Source organism: Podarcis bocagei (assembly GCF_964188305.1).
Source record: "Podarcis bocagei genome assembly, chromosome: 7".
Taxonomy (NCBI): Eukaryota; Metazoa; Chordata; class Lepidosauria; order Squamata; family Lacertidae; genus Podarcis; species Podarcis bocagei.
In genome coordinates, this window is record NC_138132.1 from 90,199,390 (window position 1) to 90,216,364 (window position 16,975).

Below are 16,975 nucleotides of genomic sequence, written 5' to 3' on the forward strand. Positions count from 1 at the left end.
GCTGCCCCTTCACCCAGCCTGGGTCGCTTGGTCCCCCTTTGTGCTGTGACATCCTGCACCACCCCCTTGGTCTTCTCCCCACGTCTACCCTGGAGAGTTGTGGCAACCCTTGGGGCTTCTCTCTTTCCCCCTTAAATAGGGCACTACTATTAAGGCGGTTTCCATCTGAGTCAGCCATAGGTGTAGGGATCACCTGCCCTGAGCTTCCAACCCCATCTTAGCCTGGCCAGCCCCAGCTGTGAGCATTTCCTTAGGCATTCTCCACCTGTGCTTCCAGGCTGCTGACCAGGTGCACAGTGGCTCATTCCTTCTCCTAACAATGTTGTTAATTCCCTCCTTGCCCACCTACAGACTCAGGAGACAGTGGAGGTAGGGAGAGGGGCGTTTGGGCTCCCTCCTTGCTTTGAACAGGCTCCTCTGGTGAAGTAAGTCTTGCACCAGTGCCCTGCTTATGCCCTCATCTGGGTCCCTCATGTCTGCCTCATCCTGGCAACGTGGCGCAAGGCAATCCTCACCCTTGCTGTCATTTTCCATTTTGGATAGTGCCAGTCTCCTGCTGCTGCCTTTGATGGCACCCTCATCCTTGCCCTCTGCATATGGCCAGTCATGGAGCACAGGCTGATCACCATGATGAAGCACAACACACGGTTAAACATGACTTAACAGGATACAGTATAGCAACTGCACACTCATCCAGAAGCAGCTGGAGGCTGAGCGAGTTACAGTCAGGGCTACATGTTCCTGAAGCTTGCCATCAGCATAAATCAAGCCAATTTACATATTTTTTCCTTGCATTGTGGCCCTGCTAGTCATTGGGCAGAGAATGGAGCCCAGTGATGATGAGATTTAGCCTCCGCTTAGCTTTGCAGCTTTGGAAGCTAGTATCCTACTCATGGTCTAAGCACCAGGGTGTAGCTGTAACCTTGTAGCCATTTGCAAGCCTTTCAGATTATTATATACTGTTAAGCCCTTTAAGGCTGCAAAGGTGTCAGGAGAGGGCAAGTCCCACAGGGGACACAGGCCTTCCTTCTCCTCAGGCATTGGAACAGTACAGTCAGAGGTGGCCTTTGACACTGCCAGTCTCCAAACCTTGCTGGAGGGAGATGGGGTCCAGTCTGAGTTCATAAGGCAGTCATGTGAGGACAAGCTTTGAACTAGTGACCATCCTGCGGTGCGGACTAAGAGCTGTTTGCAGGACAGAGAGGCTGGCAGGCAGCCAGCTAAAAGCAATCTGGGTCGACAAGAATGTGCAAACGCAGCTCTGTGTCAAGGGCGACACAAAAGAGGGGTTTTGCAGACACAATTCCTCCTGCCGGCCCCTATTGTGGGAAAATTTCTAGCAGTTCTGCTTGCTCTAATGCTGGGGGATTTTATTTATTTGTTTGTTTATTTTGCAAGCATGCAATAACCTTGCATGAAAGTTAGATGATGGCTAAACCATGTGAGCAGACCTGCCCAAGGCATTTTTTTTTACTTCTCTGATATCATATATCATGTATATAACCCCTTTTCCATAGTGCCCCTTCCCATCACAACTGGGACCTGGCTGAAAGGCAGGAAGACCTTTCCAGCTTCCCTCCTCTCTTAATCCTACTCAGATCTTTATTTTTAAGTACTGGTGCATCTGGGTTACCAGGCAACAGTAACATGGCACTGCCTTGGAAGAGTAAGAGGCGAAAAGGAAGTGGTTGTTCTGCAAAGTTTGAGAGAAGTCTCCATCCAAACACAAGCTGACACTGGAGAGAAATAGAAAGCAAAAGTGTTGTCTGAATTCAGGATCCCCCCCCCCCCGTCTAATGTGCCAGTCTGGGGAGTGACATGAGCACCCAGGCTGGGGGGTTCAAAGCAGGGCGGAAAAGCACACGGCAGAGTCATAACTTTTCATTATACGTGCCTCTTACTTTTAAATTCTCAATAGCCTCTTCCATGTGTGTTTTTCAAATCTCGACATTTGTGACTGCAGGAGGTTGGGCTATATGACCCTTGGGATCCCTCCCAACTCGACAATTCTGTGATTACCCACAAATGCATTACACTCCCCAACACTGCGGCTGTGTACACAGTGACTTGTTTGTCACATAAAATGTAATTTTTTTACTCAGTCCAGCATTGTTCATGCTCATCCTCAGCGTGCTGTTCTCCATCCAGGTTGAGTCTAGATCCTGCCATCCACAATGCTGGGTTTGGTGAGTTGCTAGGCAATAAAAAATCCTCCCTTTGATGAGGCTATCCTTGCTTTTTCCATTTGCCCCAGGTGAATAGAGAAGGAAGTGGGGGTTGTGATCTTGGTTTATGCTCACCCACAACATCATTGGGTGGAGGTAGAGACACCCCCCACCCATTGCCCAAACCACCTACACCTGTCTTCCTCTGTTTTCAAATGGATGTGCTGCAGGGTAATGCAGAATCGAGCTGAGTTCTTATATTAAAAATGAAACCAGTTTCTCAGGAAGCAGTCTTCAGGGGCAAGAATAATGTGCAATATATCTGGATTGTGAACAAACTACGTGGGAAAAACAAGCACTCTGCCTCCCTTGATTCTAGAAAGGAATGTTGTGTGAACACAGTGTGTGTTGGGTTTTTGGTCATAGAATCATGGAATCATAGAATCATAGAGTTGGAAGAGACCACAAGGGCCATCAAGTCCAACCCCCTGCCAAGCAGGAAACACCATCAGAGCACTCCTGACATATGGTTGTCAAGCCTCGGCTTAAAGACCTCCAAAGAAGGAGACTCCACCACACTCCTTGGCAGCAAATTCCACTGGCGAACAGCTCTTACTTTCAGGAAGTTCTTCCTAATGTTTAGGTGGAATCTTCTTTCTTGTAGTTTGGATCCATTGCTCCGTGTCCGCTTCTCTGGAGCAGCAGAAAACAACCTTTCTCCCTCCTCTATGTGACATCCTTTTATATATTTGAACGTGGCTATCATATCACCCCTTAACCTCCTCTTCTCCAGGCTAAACATGCCCAGCTCCCTTAGCTGTTCCTCATAAGGCATCGTTTCCAGGCCTTTAACCATTTTGGTTGCCCTCCTCTGGACACGTTCCAGTTTGTCAGTGTCCTTCTTGAATTGTGGTGCCCAGAACTGGACACAGTACTCTAGGTGAGGTCTGACCAGAGCAGAATACAGTGGCACTATTACTTCCATACATCAATGCTAACAGGCAGCATGTGTTCAAATATTTAGACGAGTGAGCGTGAGAGATGTGCCCCAGACACACACACATGCAAACTCAGAGGCCCAAGGAATGAAATTCTGCTCCATACTCCTGTCTGGCAGGGGATGTGCTACATAAGGCCTTGTCAGCACAGGGTCTTGCACTGGCTGCCAGTTTGCTTCTGGGCAAAGTTCGTAGTGTTACTATTAGTGTGTGGAGAGAGAGAGAGAGAGAGAGAGAGAGAGAGAGAGAGAGAGAGAGAGAGAGTATATTAGTATAATAGCTTGGGACCAGTTTACCTGTGAGATTGCCTCGCCCATATACGCCCACCTGACAGCTTCGATTGGTGGGACTGGCTCTGTTACAGGTGTCACATAAGACCCCTTCTGCATTTGTATGGAACCAATCTTTTAGTGCAGCAGCAGTAGCAGCTACACTCTGGAACTCCCTGCCTCTTGACAGCAGTCAGGCTCCTTCACTGAACTCTTCTCAGCACTTGCTAAAACCTTCTTGGCCAGACATTTGGAAAGTTCATACAGGTTTCGATCTGTTTTTAGTCTGCTTTTATGTCAACTTTTTGAATGTCTTGCATTTTTGTTGTTAATTCTTCATATTTTGTTCATTGATTTTCAGTGCATAAACACAGTTAAGTCTTCTTAATAACAATGTTTTTGTTTTTTTTACAGTCAAGCAGTGTATAAATTTTCTGAAATAAATAAGTAAAACACACCTTTCCTGTTTGCAGCCCTGTTTGTCAGGGGCTGGCCATACCATGAGACCAAGGGAAGCAGACCCTCTCAGCTGGCAGATTACAGATGCCATGAGGGATGGCAGAAGGGAAGGGAGCAAGTCTGACCTAGTACACACAAGGGAACAGCATATCCTCCTAGCAGCCTTCACGGACATGGGGGGGGGATTATTGTGCTGGATGCTCTGCTGGGAGGGAGAATCATATGTGGCACCAAACACTTAGGCTGGTCCAGCTGCTTGTAAGTAGTGCAATAAGAGCATTAAAGGTAAAAGGACCCCTGACCATTAGGTCCAGTTGTGGCCGACTCTGGGGTTGCAGCGCTCATCTCGCTTTATTGGCCGAGGGAGCCGGCGTTTGTCTGCAGACAGCTTCCAGGTCATGTAGCCAGCATGACTAAGGCGCTTCTGGCGAACCAGAGCAGCGCACGGAAACGCCGTTTACCTTCCCACCGGAGCGGTACCTGTTTATCTACTTGCACCTTGACGTGCTTTCGAACTGCTAGGTTGGCAGGAGCAGGGACCGAACAATGGGAGCTCACCCTGTTGCGGGGATTCGAACTGCCGACCTTCTGATCAGCAAGTCCTAGGCTCTGTGGTTTAACCCACAGTGCCACCCGCAATAAGAGCATTACAACCGTGCAAATAATGTTCTCTTCCTCCCTGATCACATATACTTTAAGTAAGTAATTTGTGGCTTTTTGTTAGGCTTGGTCCCCTGGAGAAGATTCTTCCTCGCCACAGGCGACCAGATGAGTAACACTTTCAGGTCTCTCTAGGTTTCCTGCCTTCTCTTCTTGCTGGAAGTAAGAGACTCACGTGCTTTTGCCTTCAAGCCACATGCCATCTGGGCTCCTTGGTTGTAATTAAATGTTTTTAGCAATAATGAACAGAGAAGATTTGCTGCAATGTGTAATTTACACCGGGGCTTTCTGTCAGCCTGATATCCCGATAAAGCTGCAGTTGTTTGTGACTCAGCCTGCAGCCCCCCCACACACACACACCCTGCCCACTTCCCCCTGTGATCCTAGAAGTATATAAACCCCCTCAAGCATTGTCAAGAGGTGCGTTCTGACATTAAAGTGCTGGATTCTGGGAAAGGAGGCTTGGGCAATTTCTTAACATTGCTGTGTTGATATTAGAGCTGGAAGGTGTGCGGAGGAGGGTGACCAAGATGATGAAGGGTCTGGAAACCAAGCCTTGGGAGGGAGCTGGGTATGGTTAGCCTGGGCTCATCAATCAGGTTTCCTGTGGGTTGACTTCTCTTCCGATTCAGCGGTAAACAGTGGGTTTTCTCGGGGAAAGAGGCGGGACAAAGGGGAAACCTCTTGGACTTGTGCCTTGGAGTCACGGAGCAATGGAAGAAATTGTGGGACAAAGGGAAGTGTGGATGGCATAATAGCCACCTTCAAATATCCGAAGGGCTGTGCCACATGGTAGATAGAACAAGCCTGTTTTTTGCTGCTCCAGAGGGTAGGATTCAAATGACACGGAAGGAGATTCCAACTAAACACAAGGAAGAACTTTCTGAGGGCAAGAGCTGTTTGGCAGTTGGAGGGTGATGGGCTCTCCTTTGCTGGAGGTTTTTAAACAGAGGTTGGATGGCCATCTGTCAGGGATTGTTCAACTGTGATTCCTGCATTGCAGACATTTGGACTAGATGACCCTTGGGAGTCCCTTCCAGCTCTGCACTTCTATGGTTCTAGGATTCTAGAGAGAGAGGGGATGCAAATGGCCTTTCCATCTTTGTTTGTGCAGGCCCCCAAAGTAGACTAGAACATCCAAAATGAGCAGCGAGACCATCCCCGAGGAGGTCTCCTCCCTCCCCACCCAAAGCCAGCATTACTTCGACCGGTTCGCAGAAGATGACCCTGAGTACCTGCGCATCAGGAACATGGCTGCCGACCTGCGCCAAGACTTCAACCTGATGGAGCAGAAGAAAAGGGTCACCATGATTCTGCAAAGCCCTGTGAGTATCACCCACCTCAATGGTGCAAGCCAGATTTGACAGGGTGGGGGGACATTGTGCAGCAAGGCAAGAGCCATTCCCCTCAGGAACAGCAGAGCTCAGCTTGAGCCGGTGAGCATGTCTGACCTTGAGGCAGGGCCACATGACCTGCTCTGGGCTACAGGCAGGGCCAGATTTAGGTTTGATGAGGCCCTCAGCTACTGAAGGTATTGTGGCCCTCTATATGTCCAGCTGTCCTTTGTCAAAAACAAATTGTCACTGTTTTTTGTGTTGAATATATGCCATATGACATTCAGAAGACATCTTAAGGCGGCCCTATTCAGGGAAGCTTTTAATGTATGATATTTTAGTGTTTTTTGGTTTCTGTGGAAGCCGCCCAGAGTGGCTGGGGAAATCCAGCCAGATGGGCGGGGTACAAATAATAAATTATTATTATTATTATTATTATTATTATTATTATTATTATTATTATTATTATTATTGTAATTTATGGACCTAATAGGATCTAAAGCCATTTGCACATAACAAAATATGCATTTTATCAAAGTAATTCTTTACATTCTTTTGTTCAAACTTTCCTCCTATGCTTGATTCAGGACCTGTGCATATTTGGGTCTACTAGCTGATTTCCTGGGTGATTTGCAGTTGATCAATAAGGGTTTCTGACTCCTGGCAATAGGAACCCCCCCCCCCCTTTACCACACACACGGCTATGGAAACCAATAAATGTTACAATTCCACTTCTCATTTCCCCAAATTATGTGGGTACCTTAAAGATTAACAATGATCCCAGCACTGTGAAGTTAATTAACAGCTGCAGTGGGATAGAAAGCCATTACTGTGATTGAATCCAGAGTCCTTCAGTGGTTCAGGGATGATTCATCCCATTGCACCATTTGAGGTGAAACAGGAAATGCTACGCTGCCCTGCCGCCAAAGCATCCCTTACCTAGCTGAGCAGAGGTTGGTTCTGGCGAGATCTTGCGGGACGTGGGTGAGATCTCACAAGATCTTGCCCAAAAAACAGTGGCACCACTTCTCATGGATGGGTCTGCCCTGCAGTGGTTTTACAATGAAGTCTCCCTTTATTGTAAGACAGACCACTCTCGGACCAGCCAGAGGGTCTTCCTGGGCAGATGAAAGGGTCTCTCTCTCTGGTTCCTGAATATCCAAATGAATGAAGTGGTCATTCTTGAGCAAACAAATGTCAGAGTTTGAAGGGGACAGAGGAGGAGGAGGAGGAGGAGGAGGACTCAGAGCTGCTGCAGCCTGGATCATTCAGGGTCTCTGTGGGTTTCCCCCACCCCAGTCTTTCAGGGAGGAGCTGGAGAGCCTCATCCAGGAGCAAATGAAGAAAGGAAACAACTCCAATATCTGGGCCCTCCGGCAGATTGCAGACTTCATGGCCAGCACTGCCCCTTCCGTCTTCCCACCTTCACCCTTGAGTAAGTTGGCATCCCTTGTATGAATGGGTCTGGTGCCAAAGCACCTTCTCCGTCTCCTGAGCCCCTTTCCTCCCCCCTCCCTCCTCTTGCCTACAAATCTGCCTGTGCCTCACATCAGCACAAGCCTCCTGGCCACCACACAGGTGTCATTCACACCATTACATCTGAAGGAATGTCATACCACTTTTTAAACACGTACGGCTTCCCCCAAAGAATATATATGGGGCTGAGCGTTGTGAAGAGACCCCTATTCCCCTCCCAGAACTACAAGGCCTAGAGCGGTCTAATAATCAGCCCCTCTCCATGGAGAACGGTAGCTCTGGGAGGGGAATAGAGAAGGGGTCTCCTAACAATGCTCAGCACCCTTAACAAACTACAGCTCCCAGAAGTTTTTTGGGGGAAGCTGTGACTGTTTAAAGTGGTGTCACAGTGGTTTAAATGTATGGTGTGAATGTGGCCCCAGTGACTCCAGCAAGGCCTCACTGTGCTCAGCCTTTTGCCCCACACTGCACCCTGGCCTGGCCGCCTCATGGAACGCCTCCCCCCCCCCCACACACACACACTTTTCAACCTTGTTTTGAATTTGGCAGACCCGCGCATTGCTCTCAGCATTCACTTCTGCAGAACCCCCACCCACCTGACACATGAGCCGCCAGCCCCAAAAGGGATCCAGCTCTTCGTTCTGCAGCTACCCCCACCCCAGCCACAATTCCTGACCGCCTTCCTCTCTCTCCATCCTCTCCCTTGAGATACTTGACGGCCAGTGAGGGAGGGTCTTTCTCCTGAAATGGTAGGAGGAAGTGATGGTTTGGCCTAGCCAAATGGTTGTAAGGTCAGCTGATGGGCCAGAAGGTCAGGATTAAATCCTGCATTGGCTGCTCATGCCTGTTTCCAGCCAGGAACAGGTGCCTGTAACCAAAGCAGCAGGAGTTACAGGTGAAACTTGGAAAATTAGAATATCGTGGGAAAGTTCATTTATTTCAGTAATTCAACTTAAAAGGCGAAACTAATATATGAGATAGACTCATGACATGCAAAGCGAGATATGTCAAGCCTTTATTTGCTACAATTGTGATGATCATGGCGCACAGCTTATGAAAACCCCAAATTAACAATCTCAGAAAATTAGAATATTAAATGAAATCAGCAAAACAAGCACTGCAAATAGAGCAATATTGGACCTCTGAGAAGTAGAAGCATGCATATGTACTCAGTACTTGGTTTGGGCCCCTTTTGCATCAATTACTGCCTCAATGCGGCGTGGCATGGATGCTATCAGCCTGTGGCACTGCTGAGGTGTTATGGAAGACCAGGATGCTTCAATAGCAGCCTTCAGCTCTTCTGCATTGTTCGGTCTCATCTTTCTCTTGGCAATGCCCCATAGATTCTCTATGGGGTTCAGGTCAGGCGAGTTTGCTGGCCAATCAAGCACAGTAATCCCATGGGCATTGAACCAGGTTTTGGTACTTTTGGCAGTGTGGGCAAGTGCCAAAGTCCTGCTGGAAAATGAAGTCAGCATTCCCATAAAGCCCGTCTGTGGAAGGAAGCATGAAGTGCTCCAAAATCTCCTGGTAGATGGCTGCGTTGACCCTGGACTTAATGAAGCACAGTGGACCAATACCAGCTGATGACATGGCTCCCCAAATCAACACAGACTGTGGAAACTTCACACTGGACTTCAAGCATCTGGCATTGTGTGCCTCCCCATTCTTCCTCCAGACTCTGGGTCCTTGGTTTCCAAATGAGATGCAAAATCCATGCCACGCCGCACTGAGGCAGTAATTTTCTAAGATTGTTAATTTGGGGTTTTCATCAGCTGTACGCCATGATAATCACAATTATAACAAATAAAGGCTTGACATATCTCGCTTTGCATGTCATGTGTCTATCTCATATATTAGTTTCACCTTTTAAGTTGAATTACTGAAATAATGAACTTTTCCATGATATTCTAATTTTCTGAGTTTCACCTGTAACTCCCTGCCCGCCAGCTGACCAGTGGGGTGGGGTTGAACCCTGCTCAGTTTGACCAGATTCCATGCAAACGCTTTCCTGATTCAGAAAGTCACTTGCGTCAAGTCCCCGGCTAAATTGAAGTGTTCCCTCTCCATTTTAGCAGGCCATCTGATGCCAGCCCCTTCAAGACAGATAAAGGAAAGTCCTCCTTCACACCGCACAGAGTTAAACTATGGAACTCACTCCCACAGGAGGCAGTGATGGCCACCAACTTGCATGGCTTTAAAAGAGGCCAGGGCAAAGCCATATCGCTATGAGCCACAATGGCTCTGCTCTGCTTTCATGGTCAGAGGCAGCAATGGGAGAACAGGATTCTGGACTAGATGAGTCATTGGCTTGACCCAGCAGGCTCTTCATATGTTCTTCCAGATTCATAATCGTTTGCTAAAGCCAGGAGGGGGTCTTCATTACAGCAGTACCTTAAATAGTGCTTTGAAGTCCTGATTTCAGAACTTCAAGGCACCTTGAATCTGGTGTCATTGTGACATCAAGCAATTTCCCACCCACCTGTCAAATTTGGTCTGCCAGGCCTATCTGGATAAGAATGTGTCCTGTGGTGTCAAATAGGTTCCCCGCCTCTGTTTCAAATAGAAAATTAAATCATCCACAAGGAATGGAGGGAAGTGAGAGGCAATGTGCTTTTCCAGAGCCATGGGTGGAACATGCAAATGGACCGTCTCACCCAGCTCCAGCGATGCCTTGACTGTGTTTGTTTAACCAGCTGACCCCTCCTGTGCACTTTCTCTCCCGCAGACCTCTCCACGGTGACCCCCATCAATGACCTCCAGGGCATTGACTCGACGTCCTTCGCCAAAGGGGAGAGGCTCATGCGCTGCAAAGTCAGCAGCGTCTACCGGCTGCTGGATCTCTATGGCTGGGCGCAGCTCAGCAGCACCTGTGTCACGGTGAGGGATCCCTTCCCTGCCACCCACCACCCACTTTGCTCAGGGCCAGGAAACAAGACGCCTTGAAATCTCCTTTTTCTTGGTCAATACCCACTTTATCCCCTTTGGCTCAAGGCAACGGTGCGCCAGTTTGTTTCCAAGCCCAAGAAGGTCCTTGCAATGATATTGTTGTGTGTTTGGTGGGGTCAGTTTGGATGATGCCCTGAGTCCCTTCTAATTCTTGGGCTCCTGTACCCAGCGAGGGTTAAAATCTAACAGGTGGTTGCTGAACTGGTCAGACAAGTTTCTTTTTAAGACAGTGACCTTAACTGTCCCAAAAGAAAGAGCTAGGGTGTAAAAGCTACAGCTCAGTGAGGTGGCCCTCCTGGCTAAGCTGCCTCTTTCCTCCACGCCCCTCATCCAGCTTCTAGGTAAGAAAACAATAGCCAGAGTGTGTGTGAAAGGGCTGAGCTGGAAGCAGGCTGGAAGCTGGAGACACAGGGACCAGCTTGCTCTGTGCTGGATCCAAAGCCGTGACGAATAGAGAAGCAAGATCTGTTGGGGTGTAAGTGCTGCGAGCCCCTCCATCTTATGCTCAGGTTGTAGATGTTTGTAAATGAAATCATACATCCTAAAGACACCACAGTCTCTGCTGACCTTCATTCCAAGGAATGTAAGTGCCTGGAACCCCTGGAGTCAGTCTTTCAACACCCAGAGACTGTGGTGACGTGTAACAGTTAAAGCCCTGAGTGGCTTAGGCCCCAAATATCTGAAAGATGGTCTCCATCTCTGCTGACCCTCTTGGATGTTCCGCCCGGGAAATGGCAGCTCAGGAGAGGACTTCCCCTGCGGTAGCCACTAAACTGTGGACCTCCCTCCCCAAAGAGGTGTTCTACCATCTTCATTGTCTAGGTTTCACCAGATACTGACACCCTTTGCAGTTAGGGTATGTTTTGTTTTGTTTTGTTTTATGTTTTGTGGGACCCACCTCTTTGGCATAATTTACACTGTTCTGAGCTGACTGGAACAGTTTTACTTGTTTTTATACCTGCAATTGTTTTATCTGTTTTTATAACGGTAAATTATATTGTCATAAGCCATCCTGGGATCTTATAGTCAGAAATGGCAGAAATAAACGGTGTCTTAAAGGTGGATGAAGACTCAGGGGGAAATAACGGAATGAATGGAAGAGCCTTCTGACCTTAATTTCCCTAGGGAAGAAGGAGGCCACAGGAGCCCAAGGAAATGAAGACGAGCTCACCATTCTCTTCTGGTCTTCCTTTCACAGCTGAGAGTCAGCAAAGAACAGGACCACTTCCTGATTTGCCCTGTGGGCCTTTCCTGTCCTGAAGTTACAGCTTCTAGCCTGGTGAGCACACAAGACCCCTCTTCCTCTCTCCATTGCCAAAACTAGCTAACTTGAGGGTTTGAGCATCTTCACACTTAAGGCATTATTAATAAATAAGCACAACATCTCCCTTGAGGGTCAGACAACACATCATGGGAGGCATGGGGCGGAGTCTTCGCCCCCAGTTCCCTTGGCATCATGGAGGGCAAATGACTTGGTCAGCTGATAGGAATTGGAGACTAAAATACCTGGAGGTTGGAGGAGGCAATGTAAGCCTTATAAACCCAAGGAATCACCAACTGCAGAGAGGCTTGGATGGGTGAGGTCTCTGTTTCATATTTTGCTGTCTGATGTGCAAAGGATTGCTGGGGCCAGGTGTGAATTGAGAGGGGGTAAAATGAGAAAGTGCAGAATTCTGATAAAAGGGCACACTCTGGGTCTGAATTAAAATGGGAAGTACCTGTAACTCTTGTGACTGAAAATATTTCTTCTTAGAATGGGTAAGGTTAAGAATTGTCTGTCCTTGGGGGAGGGTTAGGGTTTGAATATTGTCAAAAATGTATTTATCATGGCACATGTCAACCTAGCTTGCCACCTGGATTGGGAAAGACTGTGTCCCCTACCCCCTCTGTCCCCAAAAGGAAGCTGCCATCCAGGCAGCACCTTTAGGGTACAATTCAGCACCCTAACGTCTCACCCAACTGTGCTTCCACCTTTTCTTTTGCACTGCAGGTTAAAGTGAACATCCTGGGAGAGGTGGTGGAGGCAGGCAGCACCAGCTTCCCCGTGGATACCCGTAGGTTCAGCCTGCACTCTGCCATCTATGCAGCCAGACCAGACGTGAGATGCATCATCCATCTGCACACGCCAGCCACTGCTGCAGTAAGGAACGCTGTCCATTCGTCTTGCTGACAGAGCAACGAGAAACAGCAGACAGAGCCTCCTGCCCAGACATTTGGGCTGGCTCCGAGACTGATTTATAGAAGAGCATTAAGCTTGGAACAGCTTGGCCTCTCCATCCCTCCTTGTGCACTGCAGGGAGTCTGGGAGACTCTGAATGGGAGAAGGTCTTAGGAATAGTCAGGGAGACCCCAGTTTCACAGTATCCAGGATGCCCAACATGGAACCCAACAGTGCTATCTGGAAGGCATCGTGTAAACCAGGGCATCTTTTGAGTTTATTCAAATAAGAACATCAGACGCGCCTGCTGGATCAGACCAAAGGCCTATCTAGTCCAGCATCTTGTCCTCGCAGGGGCATCCAGAGACCACTGGGAAACCAGCAAGCAGGATTCAAACTCAAGAGCGCTCTCCCCTCCTGTGGTTTCCAGCGACTGCCTCCAACTGTGGAGGCAGAGCCCAGCCACCATGGCTCGTAGCCACCAATAGTCCTCTACTCCTCCATGAACTTGTCCCACCCTCTTTTAAAGCCCTCCAAGTCATCACTTCCTCCTGTGGGAGGGAGTTCCATAGTTTAACTATGCACTGGCTCTGAGTTTTAGGGAGAATACTCGCCAGCAGTACAGAGGTGACAGGAGAAGAGAAATGAGATGTTTAGAGGAAACCGCAAAGCAGCAAATGAGACAGGGAAGAGGAACAGAATCCCTGCACCTGGTTCTATGGCCAGGAATCAGGCAGGGTCCAGTCAAAGTCTAGTCTCAGTCAAGACAGCTTCTGAATCAGCTATGGAGGCTGTAGTCTCTGCAAAGAGCTATAGCCAGCTGAAGAAGCCTTAAGTAGATTGGCTGGTAGATTCCACCTCCCTGAAGGAGCTGGATGGATATAGGACTCTTGCACTGTTTTGCAGTCATTGGGAAAACTGCAGGGGACTGTGTCCTCTGGCCAGGAGGTCCCCAAATAAAGCCCGGGTGTTTCTCCCTCTGAGAAAGTAGCCTGACTCCGTTGCAAGACTCTCAGGTTGTGGCTCATAACGCCCAGAGGGGATGTTGGTGAAAGGCGTTGGAAGGTGTTAAGGCAGGCATGTCCAAATTCGGCCTAATCCAAATCCGGGCCCTAATTCGGCCCACAGGTCAGTTTATTTCCTGGGGTAAAATCCCCCCCCCAAAAAAAAAGCTCAACAGTTTTGAGGTAAAATCGTAAAAAAGCTAAACAACCTGGTCGGCCCTCATGCATGTTCACTTCATCAAATCTGGCCCTCTTTGAAAAAAGTTTGGGCACCCCTGTGTTAAGGGAAGGGACAGAAAATGGCTTGATTCCTGGCTTGTGGATGGGTGGGAGGAGAGCAGAAACTCGTGACTCCTATGCAACCACCAACAAGGCTCGCAACAACTTCCTAAGCATCTGGGTGGGCTTGTCGAAACAAAAAAATGTTTTAGCAGGCGCCCGAAAGAGTACAGTGAAGGCTGGTGTCAATAGGGAGGGAGTTCCAAAGTGTTGGTGCTGCCACACTAAAAGATGGCGTCCTTAGAGATGTGGAAGGGGTATTATGTGGCCCCTGTAACAGTGCCAGTTCCACTCAAAGCAGTCGAGCGGGCACAGGCGGGGTAAGGCCATCTCACATGCAGAACAGGTCCCAAGTTATTAAGGGCTTTATATGCTAATAGTCACACCTTGAATCTGGCCTGGTATCAAATTGCCAACCAGTGCAGATCTATGAACGCATGTGTTGTATGCTGACAAGGCCTCGATCCTGTCAGCAATCATGCTGCAGCATTGCACATTAACTGAAACTTCCATATTAAGTACAAGGGAAGCCCCACATAGAGTGCATTGCAGTAATCCAGCCTTGAAGTAACCAATGAACTACTGTGCCCAGGCTTTCCCAGTCCAGGAATGGCCACAACTGTTGAGGCAACTGCAGTTGGTAAAAGGCCCTTCTTGCCACCGAGTGCTTTTGCCTGGCTGGAAGGTGCCCTTGTACTAGGATGCCTCTCGCTTGCCTGGAAGGGGGGATGGAGAAATCTCTGACTCTGGCACACCTGGGATGTGACCTACGGTGCAAAGGTCAGGCCCACCTCTGTTGCCCATCCAAGGCACAGTGGAGATGCGTCGATGGAAAGACAAGGGATGGCTCTACCTGCTCATCTTTGCCTCTCTGTCTCTGCTCTCTCCTCCTTCCCAGGTGTCTGCCATGAAGCACGGCCTCTTGCCCATTTCCCACGATGCACTGCTGGCAGGGAACATGGTGTACTTTGACTTCAACGGGGAGATGGAGGAAGAAGCGGACAGAATCGAGCTGCAGAAGTGTCTAGGACCCACCTGCAAGGTGAGGGTTGAGAGGTAGCATTCAGGCTTCAGCGTCCTCTGGCACCGTGGCGCGTCAAACAGCCCTTAGGGATTGTCCACACTGCTTGTTTTGTGCCCAGAAAGCCCAGGTTCAAGAGGGTTTCTGCTTGCCCCGTGCATTCCAGGCAGGGGTCCAAGTGGTTTTCTGTCTGTTTGCCTCACGACTTTCCCCAGGAAAACCTGCTCTCTAACACGGAACCAGAGGAAGCGTCAATTCACAGAAAACCTGACTGATGTTTGCTCTGATTCAATGGTAAAGTGCCAGTTTCCCTGGTGGGGGGACGGCGGGACATGTGGAACTGTGGAGGAGCTGGCATTTGGGATCTAGACCTCTGAAGTAGGGCTTAGCCAGACTTTTTGAAATCCTCGGGCAAGAGGCAGTGTGAAAAATTATACAGAATTGAGGAACACCTATGGCTTTCCCCATTTTCACTGACCCTTTCTCCTTCCTTCTCTTGGCAGATTCTTGTGTTGCGGAATCATGGTGTGGTGGCCTTGGGAGACACGGTGGAAGAAGCCTTCTACAAGATCTTCCATTTGCAGGCTGCCTGTGAAGTGCAGGTGAGCAGCAGAGCACACCCACCCACCCACACCCTTCTTTTTGTCACCAGGCACGTTTTATCTAATCATATAAATATAGAGTTGGAAGGGACTCAAAGGGTCATCTACTCCAACTGCTTGGCAGCATTAAAGGTAAAGGTAAAGGGACCCCTGACAGCATTAGAGACACCGTTATTATTTCAATTTGTGTGCCATAGATTCTGGTGTATTAGGCGAGTGGGCGTATTAGATGACCCCCCCCCAAAAAAAATGGCAGCTTCAATTTGGGGGTTCGTCTTATAAGCCCAGTCGCCTAATACACTGGGCAGCTCCGCACCAGGAAAAAGCCACACGGAGCAGATCTTGCCACCCCTGCTGCTGCTTCCGAAGCAGCAGTGGGCGGGCTCCGCTCCGCGCCGCCCATACCCGGCGTATAACTTTTTAACCTCTTTTCCGGGGTTAAGAAGTTGTCTTATAGGCCGGAATCTACGGTATGTCCTTTCCCCATGTAAGCATGTCCAAAGCAGCCACAGTAACAACACAGGAGCAAAAATGCACATCAGGGCATCCTCACTCTAGTCAGTCTAATGCCAGTTCATTTAAGTTCACAAGGAGGCAACCAACCCAGATAATTCATTCCGAGAATACTCATGTGACAGTATTTTAAAACCATTCTAAAGTAAGCAATATCCATTGATATTGATAGTTTGTATCAGTTACTATTGATAGTGTATATGTTAACGCATGTTGGTTGACTCCCACCTGTCTTGGAAACAATGGAAGAGGACGCCTTGGGGGGTGAGGTCCAACTGTTGGAAGGTTGCAGCACCTGCTCTGACTCGAGAGACTGTTATGGGAAATACCTGTTTTGCTGCAGTTGGAGCAGATGAAGGCATCTGGTTGTGCCTTCACACACGTCACACATATGACACACACACGCATACCCCTGTTAAATTAGCAATGGTTTATTTCCAATGTTAGCCACATTCCAAGTAGACCCCATGGAATTAGTGGACATAACTGATGTAGTTTCCTTCATTCCGGTGCACCTACTCTGAGTAGATCTTAGCTGGCTCCAACCAAGTAGCATCTTAGTAGCTTCAGCTGCAATAATTAAATTTTTAGGCACAGGGAAATGATGTTTTTCTCCTACAGAAGTTGTGGTATGGAAGGAACATTGTGTTCCTCCTAACATGCTGCAGAGTGAAATTTGGCAGAGTATGGTGGTTCCTGGCAGCTGTGAAGTCCCCAGTGAAAATCACGCTTCTGTTCTGAACTCTCTGGGACGCTTTAGGAAAGCCTGCTTTTCTCAAGCTCAGCTTCGCATTTGCAGCTTGGGGATGGTAAGAGCCTTTGAAGAGGGAAAGTGCTGGTTGAACGTTGTCCTTCCCCAGCCTGGGGCCCTCGAGGCATTTTGGAGTACAAATCCCACCAGCCCCAACATTACAGGGCCCTGTCACCTAACCTACCTCACAGGGTTGTTGTGATGATAAAATGAGGAGGGGGAGAACTATGTATGCCACTCTGAGCTCCTTCGGGGAAAGGTGGGGTATAATGTAACGAATAAATAAATTAGCAATTAAGCCAAGAGGGGCACTATTTCCACTGCAGGGGGGGTGAAG

General features: G+C 48.6%; 2 protein-coding genes across 4 annotated transcripts in view; both read left to right on the top strand.

The window, feature by feature from the left end:
* The window catches only part of ADD2 (adducin 2), a 78,937-nt gene that overhangs the window by 40,230 nt on the left and 21,732 nt on the right, over positions 1 to 16,975 (top strand). For 2 of the 3 annotated variants that reach the window (XM_081200953.1, XM_081200952.1), the window contains exons 2-8: positions 5,666 to 5,876; positions 7,185 to 7,320; positions 10,090 to 10,241; positions 11,509 to 11,589; positions 12,301 to 12,450; positions 14,650 to 14,793; positions 15,276 to 15,374. In XM_081200953.1, coding sequence (XP_081057079.1) covers positions 5,694 to 5,876; positions 7,185 to 7,320; positions 10,090 to 10,241; positions 11,509 to 11,589; positions 12,301 to 12,450; positions 14,650 to 14,793; positions 15,276 to 15,374 — 945 coding nt within the window. In that variant the 5' untranslated portion in view covers positions 5,666 to 5,693. Of the gene's footprint in view, positions 1 to 5,665; positions 5,877 to 7,184; positions 7,321 to 10,089; positions 10,242 to 11,508; positions 11,590 to 12,300; positions 12,451 to 14,649; positions 14,794 to 15,275; positions 15,375 to 16,975 lie in introns of those variants that run through there. The other variant, XM_081200954.1, reaches the window with a different exon arrangement.
* The window catches only part of LOC308590768 (E3 ubiquitin-protein ligase TRIM7-like), a 104,137-nt gene that overhangs the window by 19,935 nt on the left and 67,227 nt on the right, over positions 1 to 16,975 (top strand). The window lies entirely within an intron of this gene.